At 48.5% G+C, this 9,934-nt stretch overlaps 2 protein-coding genes across 3 annotated transcripts in view; one reads left to right on the top strand and one right to left on the bottom strand.

The window, feature by feature from the left end:
• Positions 1–229: 229 nt before the first annotated feature.
• TOMM34 (translocase of outer mitochondrial membrane 34) lies at positions 230–4,583 on the bottom strand. The gene is made up of 7 exons (XM_021527912.2): positions 4,449–4,583; positions 4,281–4,380; positions 3,994–4,146; positions 3,257–3,417; positions 2,846–2,990; positions 2,080–2,206; positions 230–1,287 (listed from the first exon to the last, which is right to left on the bottom strand). Exons 1-7 carry the CDS (start codon positions 4,561–4,563, stop codon positions 1,189–1,191), a joined length of 900 nt encoding a protein of 299 aa, XP_021383587.2. The 5' UTR covers positions 4,564–4,583; the 3' UTR covers positions 230–1,188.
• A 62-nt stretch (positions 4,584–4,645) lies between these two features.
• Positions 4,646–9,934, top strand: part of STK4 (serine/threonine kinase 4) — a 45,619-nt gene continuing 40,330 nt past the window's right edge. For both annotated transcript variants that reach the window (XM_021527864.3, XM_021527863.3), the window contains exons 1-3: positions 4,646–4,739; positions 7,197–7,277; positions 8,109–8,237. In XM_021527864.3, the coding sequence (XP_021383539.1) occupies positions 4,708–4,739; positions 7,197–7,277; positions 8,109–8,237 (242 nt within the window). In that variant the 5' untranslated portion in view covers positions 4,646–4,707. The remainder of the gene's footprint in view (positions 4,740–7,196; positions 7,278–8,108; positions 8,238–9,934) is intronic.

The following is a 9,934-nucleotide window of genomic DNA, read 5'->3' as shown; positions in this document are numbered from 1 at the left end:
GCTGTGCTCTCCTTGGCATGCCTTTCCCAGCCCCAGTGTCCCTGGAGCTGTAGGCTTTCTGGTTCTTTGAACTCTAATTTTAATGGCAACTATGAGCTGAGGTCACTGTCTGAAAAAGCAAGGCCCCTGTACAGTGCCTAAAATCCTCTGGGAAAGAGAGGAGACAGTATGAAATGATTAATCAAGTGTTCCCCTTCCCCTGTTCCATCCATCACAAAAAACACAGTCCTAGAATGAAAATAAACATGGCTTTAATGAGAATAGGTTTTAACAGTTCACAAAGTAATTCCAAGTATCTTTTTATCTACTATTTAAAATCAGTGCCAACAATATCAGACCAGGGGAAATTTAAACATGCATTGAAGTAGTAAGCCAGACCTCAGCTGGGGTGTTACTGCATATTTTCCTCCCTGTAACACCCCACAGCAACTGCTCCAAAAGGCACAGAGCTAAAGTGGTTTAAAAAAAGGAAAAAAAAAAAAAAACAGGACAAAACAAACCATTGCAAAATTCCCAAGCACCCAGAATCTGAAAGAACAGTGCACAGTGTAACAAGGCAGGCTTAACTTGCTGCTGTTTTCTTAAATGTGCAGAATAATTAAAGAAAGCTGCTACTGTAAACATCTGCCCAGCAACACTAAGCAGCAGAACCCAGCTGAGGGCCAGCGGGCATGAAGGGGGAGAGGGAACAAGCTTGGCCCTGTGCAAGTAACTGAGCCCCTGTCACATGAAGGGTATGTGGAGCTCTGGCAACTACAGCAGCTCTTGCAGCGACTTTCTTTCAGTAATAGCAGCACAAATGCAGCAAAACTGTCACCTGAATAAGGACTAAAACCCCTCTGTAGCTCTTCAGACAGGAACAGCCACTTCTGTGCATCTTAGCCAACATGTAAAGAGTCCCTGAGGCCAATAGTTAGAGGCAAGTTGACTTCAACCAGGAAAATTAACCTAAGTGCCTCTTGGGGAGGGGCATTAAAACTGTGCATGATCATAGAGCCAGCTGAATAGAGTTTGATGCAGATTATGTCTTAACAATCACTGTGCTGGTACAGAACCTCTTAGATCTCAGCAGCACTGGAAGAGAGATTTAACACCAATCCCGCATTGACTGGTCCCTGTATCAACAGCAGAAGGGAGAAAGCTTTTCTCTGCAGTGGAAAAGAAAGCTTTCCTTGTTGCTTGGTTACCCTAGGCTCTGTTCAGTTCTTGCAGTAATCTCAGTGCAGCTGTGTTCTTTGGTTCAGTTTTCAACAAGCTCTTGATGTCGGCAATACTTGATTTATAATCCTAGAAAGAGAATATTTTTTAAGGGGTAGTGCATTAAAAAGGCAGTCTAAGGCAGAACTACTACCCAGCAACAGAGGCAAAGACAGCACAGTTAAGCCTGTGCCTCCCTCCCTGTAACTGCTCAGCACTGGCATTGATGTAGCTGTTCTAAAACATGTTCAAACTAGGGCTGAGAAGATAATTTCATCACTCAAGTGCCTTCTGAGTCCAACACCAATGCAATAGGTACTCCAGTACTGACTCCAGCATTCCTCATGAGACAAGAAGATAAAAGCCCAGCACAACACTGGTCTCTGGTCACTGGTCCCTCTCCAGGGACAGGATCTGTGGGCAGAGCCTGAAGATGTGTCAGGGGAGGTTTGGGTATTAGGAAAAGGTTCTTCACCCAGAGGATGGGTGGGCAGTGGAACAGGCTCCGCAGGGATGTGGTCACGGCCCCAAGCCTGACAGAGCCCAAGAAGTGTTTGCACAACTCTTGGGCCCAGGGTGTCATTGCTGGGGCTGGTGCTGTGCAGGGTGGGGAGCTGGACTCGAGGGTTCCTGTGGGCCCTTTCCAACTCAGCATTGTCTGTGATTCTCTGAAAAGCAGTTGCCTTCAGCATCTCTAAAACTGGACCTAATTCTGACAAGTTCATGAGATTCAAACAGCAAAGTCTGACTCTCAGTCCTTAAAGGTCTGATGGCAGAGGTTGCCTAGCACAGAAACAAACCCTGAAGGGTATCCCTGGCTCTGATCATGCATCAACAGCCATCTAGTCCTAGCCTAAAGCCCTTCAGAAACTCCTGACTTACCTTCAGTTCTTTAAGTGCTTGAGCACGCCTGTATAGTGCCTTGACATTCTTAGGATCCAACTTCAGAGCTTCAGTGCAGTCCTGTGCTGCTTCCTTGTATTGCTTCAGGGTCAGGAAACAGAGAGCTCTGCAACACACACACCTGCTCAGAGACCTTTGGCTGAAAGCAGCATCCACTGCCACAACACACAGAGCAGCTGCCAGTGCAGCACAAAGCTGGGCTCCAAAACCATCCTCGTGTCTTATGCCATCTTAATCTTGAGCTCAGGTTTGTTTCATTTACAGGGAGGAAGAAAAGGAAATGGTTTTTGCAAAGAAATAAAAAGGAAGATGTTTAGAGCAACCTGCCCTAAAGCCAAAGAACCTGCACTTGCACTTTGAGGATGCAGGTTCCTGCCTCTGCCAGTGCAGCCCCTGCTCTGCTTGCTGCAACTGCCTTAGAAGCACTTTGAGTGTTTAAGAACAACAGTCTGCAGTTTGAGGTTTGTAAGAGAGCAGAGACCACTCAACATACTTGAGTCCTGTCAGACAAAGCAGTCAAGGGAGAAATCCCCTGGCAGCCCACAGGGGAGTGTCTCCAAGGGGTTCTGTACTACCTAATCAAAGAATGTATATTACAGGGGAGGCTGCACTTGGGATGAACCTGAGGGGGTAGTTTTGTTTTATTCATTAGTTTGGGAGCAAATATTAAACAGTTCTGCTAGGAAGTACCATGGTGGCTTTTATGTAGGGCCAAGAAATAGTTGGGCAAAGAGCTGAACAGTACCTGTTGGTGTAAGTTGCACATTCCTTGTTGAGCTCTAAACTCTCACTATACTTCTCAACTGCTTTTTTATGGTTTCCTTTCTTTACAAATTCATTTCCTTCTTCCTTAAGCATTCTAGCTCTCTCCATGTCAGCAGCAGTCTTGTCTGGAAATGGTGTGAAAGGATACACAACTCTATAAAACCAACAAGAATATCAAACATCACAGAAAACAAATATCCCCATGCCAGAGGCAAAACACAGAGACATCAAAGAAACCAGAATCAACTGAAAAGGCTCTGGCAGAACCAGGCTTGGGTTTCTCCAGGTCTCAGCCCAGGCTGCAAACACACCAAGCAGGTGTGGCAGCTGTCTTGTTCATCACCCTTGGGAGCTACAGGGCTCTCTGCCCAGCCCCAGGGCTCGTTCCCACCTCGTTCTCCCCGTGGTGCAGTTGCAGGAGGAGTGTTTGCCCCAGGGGCCTGGGCAGAAGGAATGCTCCACCTCGTCTGGGCAGAAACAGGCACTGTGGGGATTGGTGGGAGCTTCTGACGCCAGTTCATGCCATCCTTCTCCAGCAGGGCTTTAGTCATCCTGGAAGAGACAGCTGCCAGTCATCCTGGCTGTTGGCTGGCTGGGCCACGCAGTAGCCAGCCACATCACTTTTAACCTGGCTTGTGTATTTAAGAACAGCATCTGCCTGCTGATTTCTTTACATGCATCTCAGCTAGGTTTATTCTACAGACAGGACATTTGCAAAAAGATTATCTTCACACCAGCAGGGCTAAAAATACAACAGGACATGGGCTGGGGCTGTGACTGCTCAGGTGAGCAAGAGACATGCATTTCACTCCTTGGTCTGGCAAGCAGAGAGCACCAGAAAGAGAACAGGACTATAGCAGCCTGTAAACACAGCAAACATAGAGATGCTTAAAGGATAGGGTATGAACGTCAGTTCATTATTTCCTTTAAACCAGGCACTGGTCAAAGCAAAAACAGTCCCACAGCAATCATTCCCAGACCTCGACCTGAAAGGAGCTATAGGTACCAGCAGGCAGAGAGGGAGCATAGCCAGGCAGCAGGAACGAGCACGGATGGAGCAGCAGCACCCAGCTGCCGTACTCCCGAGCCTTTGGCTGCTCCCTCTGGTCACCGGGCAGCGCTCCTTACCTGTTGACTCCATCGTGTGCCGCCTGGACGGAGCAGTCCACCTGCAGCGCCGTCTTGTAGTCCACATAGGCCAGCGAGTACCTCTCCATCGCCTCGTACGCCGCTGCCCGCCGCAGGAGGGGCTTGATGCCGAACGGGACGAGCTGGAGGGCGCTGCGGCGGAGGGCAGAGCGCCCGCGGCGCCGTCAGCCGGCACGCCCGGGGCCGCCGCTGCTCCGCCCGCCCCGGCCGAGCGGGGAAGCGGCCGAGCGCTCCCTCCGGCTCCCTCCGGCCCCAACGCCGCTCACCTGGTGCAGTCGGCCACGCAGAGGCTGCAGGCACCGTCCTTGAGGTGGCAGGCGGCGCGGTTGGCCAGCAGCACGCTGCGCTCCTCGGCGCCGGCATCCCCTGCGCGGGGCACACGCCGTTCAGGCGGGGTTCGGAGGGCTGCCCCCGCCCGCCCGCCCCGACCCTACCTGCGGCTTCCAGCTGCGCCAGCGCCCGGGAGTACAGCTCGGCGGCCGGGCCGTACTGCCCGCGGCGGAACTCCTCGTTGCCGGCCCGGCGCAGCGCACCGGGGGACGCGGCCATCGCGCCGCCGCCGCGCCCGCGAAGCCGCGCCCCGCCCGCCGCAGCCGGGGCGGGCGCTCCCCGCCGGCATCCGGCGGCGGGCGGAAGCGGCGGAGCGGTGCCATGGAGCGGTGAGGGGCAGACCCGGCTCACCGACACGCCGCCATGGAGACGGTGCAGCTGCGGAACCCGCGCCGGTAAGCGCGGGGCGTGTCCCTGCCGGGACCGGGGATGCGCCGGCCCGGGTCACCCCCGCGGGGGCCGGGAGCGGGGCTGCGGGCGCGCCGGGCTCCGGCCCCCTCGGTCCTCCGGAGCCGCGGGGCCGGGGCAGCAGCCCGTGGCACCGGGCAGGTCGGTGCTGGGCAGCACCGGGAGCCCTGGGGAGGAGGCGCTGCCCGCGCTGCTGCGGGAGCTCCGCGGCCGTACGCGGTGTGCTGGCCCGTGCCAGAGCGCTGACAAAGCCCCGTCACTTCTCCCCTCGCGTCTCTCCTTGGCTGAATTTTGTGCGGGTCTGTGCCCCCGGTGCCGTGTCCGGGCGCGGTGCCCGGCCCGGGCACACCGGGCACACCGAGCCCGACCCTCGGCGTTTCGGGGCGAAAGGAAGCCGTGGGTCGCCTGTCTCGGGCTGCCGGGCCGGGGCCGCGGGGCAGAGCTGGGGACCGGCGGCAGCTTGAGTGAAGTGTCAGTGTCAGAATCCTATCAGAGGCTCGCAGCTGGGCCCGGGGAGCGCTTCCGCAGCGAACAAAGGAAGCTGCTGGCGCTGATCCCCAGTGGCACTGGCCCCCTTGGTTAAACAGTGATGTATGTGCTGTTAAAAAACAAAACAACCTTCGTTTTATTCTGGAATTGCTTATGCCGGTGTTTACAGGGCAGGTGATTAAGATTAGATCTGAATAATAACAGAGGTGAGATTGGGTTTGTGTTGCTGTTGCACCTGTAAAGCATCCAGGAGAACGGCAGAGTGTGTCAGGCAGCAGCTAGTGCACTCGATGGAGCAGGACAATGCAAAGTAATTGGGCTCTGGTCTGCAGTAGAAATTAGGCTGCTTGCTGCAAGCCCAGTAGTTTTCTGGTTGTTGTGTTTGGTATATGAAAAGTTGGTTTTTTTTCTTTCTTTATACTTGTAGAATTTAGGCCTCAAATAAGAAGGGTCTGCCTCTTGCGTCACCACATTTTGGGCTCCTTGGAAATGGTGGCTTGTGTGTTTTCTGGTGCATGTATTACTTGCTTTTCTCCTTTTCCCACACCTTCTTCCCTCTCCATTTTCACAGGGACAAGTAAATTCTGGTTAATGCTTATCTGAGCAGGGAAGCTAGCAGCTACTTTCAGTATTTCACCACTTCCTGAGTCTGCTTCTATATAATGTTTCCTCTGCTTCAGGAAGCCATTGTATGTGCTCCATGCGTGAACTGCTCCTCCCATGTGGCTTTTGTGCATAAATATAATAGCCAAGGATCAATCAATGGTTTTTCGTTCTATTTCTGAAGAAATTGGGTAAAAAAAGTTATATATTTAGTATAAAAATTAATATTCCTGTAACTGGAGTCCTGATCTTTAGCAGCAGCTGTTAAGAGCTTTCAGGAGTAATTCGCAGTTGCAGGCAACCGCGTGTGTTTTACTTTAAACACCAGTCAGTGCTAAAAACTCTGAGACTCAAAATTTTAAGTTTCTGTGTTTAAAAAACTTGAATGAGATGGTTTCGGGAGTTTGGAGGGGGTTTTATTGGCTATTTTTTGGTTTTGTTTATTGTTGTTTCAGATTTTTTTTAGTTCATGTGAAAATGAAAGAGCACTTGTTTGTGGGCTGTTGGATACTCTTACCACTGACAATAAAATACTGTTTTCAGACTTTTTGGTTATGTAGTCCTTAGCTGTTTCAGGAGGTTTGATGAACAGCTCTCCAGCGTAGACTCAAACAAATATGATTGAGCTTCTTATTGCTTTATGCACGGAATCTCCCTAAAAGGTGTACTAGGGGAAGGGGGCCCATGTGAAGAATCAGAGGACATGGCAGGTTTTTATTCCTAGAAATTATTTTAGCTGACTCTTATTAGCAATACTTTAAGAAGGATGGCATTAAGATCCTGAGAGTCATATACAGTTTCCTTTTTCCTGATAGAATCTTCCTAGTAAGTGTCCAGGCCTATGAAGTTAATATCTGAAGTTTTGATGATAAAAATGTACAGGTGAGAGTAGTATTGCTTCCTGCCTCTCAACAGATGTATTCCACACATACTCTAATCATCAAGGAAGATGATGTTCCCTTTTTTTTGGTAGCTATCCTTCCATTCCAGTATTGATATTCTGCAGATATGTTCAATGGCTTCAAGACTGTGCCATGCTGAGATGTGACCACCAGCATATAGATCCTGAAACTGATTTCTGCCAAGAGGAGCTGTAGATTTGTGTGCCTGCTCACACTCTGTGCTTTGTAATTCCCAGTCCTTTTTGGCTATTGGGTGCTAATAATATCCAGTCTCCTCATCAGGTGAAATACTGGGAAAATCAGGTGAAATATAGGGAAATACTTCATAATCAATTTACTTCATGCCAAACCTTTTGGATGTTTAAGTGGTGCTATTTATTCTTCTGTTTCAGCAGAGCCCAATCTGCCATAAAATTAAATGTAATAATTTCTCTCTTTTTACCCATACAGGCAGCTGAAGAAGTTAGACGAAGACAGTTTAACCAAACAACCTGAAGAAGTATTTGATGTCCTGGAGAAGCTTGGAGAAGGGTATGTGTTGTGTTCCAGTGGGCTCAGTATGCATTTTTCTAGGAAAATGCATCTGTAATGGAGGTGTGTTCAGCAGACTCTGATGTTTCACTTTTGTCATAGTCCTGTTTCTGAAAGGTAGTTACTGACATAGTGGCATTGTTTGGTTAATAACAGAATAAAGAATTTGTTTCCCAAGAATGCAATAGCTTAATCCAAATATCAGGTTATGGGTCAGTAGTAGGGAGTTTAAAAGTTTGTGAAATATCCCAGCCAGGAGTTGGCAGAGCTCTCTGGGAATTTGAGAGATTTTGTGGTTCATCCCTGGTACATCTTGAGGGAGATCTTCCTGGTGGAGTGAACTTGTGACACTGTGCCCTTTGGTGAGGCAGAGCAGCATGGCAACACTACTGCTTAAGCAGTTTGAAAAGACTGAGTTGTAAATCTGTCTGGCTGCTGTAAGTAAAGAAGCTGGAAATAAGAGTGGTAATATCTGACAGGAACAAGCAAACCTTTCTGACCAGAACTGTAGTTTTTACTGATGCTCAGCTTGTACTCCATGCTGGAAAAAAAGAAATGTTAGTTGTTGAATTTGTGTGAAAGGCCATTCCAAAGCCATGGTCAGGGTAATGATGCTGTGCCCTTCCTTCACAGTCTCAGTGTGCTGACTTATTTGTATTACAGTGTTTAGAAGTTAGTGGGATGATTATTTACATTAAAATACAAAATATTTTTAATAAAAGGACAGTTAATATTTTACCTGATGATTACACTCACAAAAAGCAAAACCATAATATTTGCATTTTTAAAATATTACTATATTCAGTATTTGTTTTATGTTTTGTTTTCTAGTTCTTATGGCAGTGTGTTCAAAGCCATCCATAAAGAAACGGGTCAAGTTGTTGCAATTAAACAAGTTCCTGTGGAATCTGACCTGCAAGAAATTATCAAGGAAATATCCATAATGCAACAATGTGATAGGTAAGTGTGTGCTGCAAAACCCTTTATTGGGGTGCAAGGAAAAGTATCACCCATGACCTGGCATTTAATCAAATAAGAGCCATGACGTTGCCTTACGTGTTTTTTTAAAAGGCTGGATTTGTACAGTCAAGTTACCTCATATCAACAGTCACCTTAGCTGACCATTTGGGTAGTGCAGAGGTAAGACAGAAGAAGTGTAGCTTGCAGCAGGAGAGAGCACAGAGCTGAGTGGAGTAACTGCACTTGCTGCCAGCCCTGTGAGCAGTCGCCGCCTCCTGCCCGGGCGACGTCTCTCCTTGGACAGTGGGAGCTTGATTTGTGCAGCACAGGGGTGCTGGCTTCCCAACAAGGCCTAGAAAACTGTCAGGAGGAGGTTTTTTGTTTCTTTTTTAAAGGGCACGTGGATGAGAGCTGCTAATGCATGACTGCTCTTGCATGTGCACAACCTCTGTGCTGTCAGCTGCTCGTGTGCAGGACTGTCCTTCCCAGTCCTGTTCTGCCTCTGCAGGCTCTGCTGCAGCACAAGCTGTCTGCTGATCTGAGCACCCCCAGAATGACCTGCTGGCAGCTCTGTGGGCTGTAGTTCCCCTTTGTGCATGTTTTTATAGGAAGGGATGCTGCAGTGACTTAGCCTATCCACTTGTAGGTAGGGAAGACCCTCTCAAAGTTTAAGGCTGAAGGTTTGAAATACACTCATTTCTTCTGGTGTTATGAATCTGGCCTTAGGAAACACTACTTTGAAGGACTTCCTGCATGGAAAGCCATTTAAAATAAATTACATGAGCAGTATAAAACTCTGGTCCCAGTCACTTACTCTATTGCTTTCCACTCTCACTGTAGTTAAATGAAGATGACTTAGGGGTAGGCAGCAGAGAGTACCTTGAAAAGAAATTGTTCCTGAAAAAGCTTACTGCATAAATTGAAATGCATTACTACTTTCTCTTAAATTAAATATTAGTATTGTAAGGCCTGAAGTGAGACCTCAGAGTTGTGAACGGCAGAGGGAGTGAATCACTGGAGCATCACATTTTCTGTGCAAGCATTAAGGGACAGTGTGCAGTGTGACTGACTTGCTAGTTTTATGTTCAGCAGAGAATAGATTAAACACACTTTTGTTCCTTAGCTCCATTCCTATCAAATCAGGGACAGTCTTTCTGTTAGTTTCTGCTTTACCTTTTTCAGAAGACATATGGTTTTTCTGAGGAGTGTACTTTACTATGTTGTTTGCTTTTTGGGCAGGCAGATAGCTGACTGAGGCAGAGTCTTAGGTTGTGCTGAGATCTTAAAATATATCATGAACTAAATCAAAGAGACAAGTAGGTTCACGTGGTAGTGGGGGAATGTTTGTCTAAGCATGATAGCTATTTTCCAGCAAATTGTGGACTTTATTTATTGTTTCTGTTTGTCTGCAAATGTTCTGTAGCACCTTTACCAGGGGCTGCTGTGGCCTGTTTCCCATTCCTCGTCCTGCCCCAGCACTGACCCTGCTGTAACCTGGTTCAGGGAGCTGAACCAGACCAAGGGCTAATCACTCCTTGTTTCTGTGGGATTTGTTGACCAGTTTAGCTCCCTGGAGTGACTTACTGGCAGGTCATATGAGCCCTGCTGTGGGAACAGGTTTGGCAGGGCTGGGGAGCCCTGTGCAGAATTCAGGGTGTTCTGGAATACTTCTGATCGGGGGTCTCTGCAGCGTATTG

The sequence above is a fragment of the Lonchura striata genome, chromosome 20 (assembly GCF_050655825.1).
Source record: "Lonchura striata isolate lonStrDom1 chromosome 20, ASM5065582v1, whole genome shotgun sequence".
In the NCBI taxonomy this organism is placed as follows: domain Eukaryota; kingdom Metazoa; phylum Chordata; class Aves; order Passeriformes; family Estrildidae; genus Lonchura; species Lonchura striata.
The sequence above is the reverse complement of the archived record's forward strand: the minus strand, read 5'-3'. Positions and strand labels throughout refer to the sequence as shown.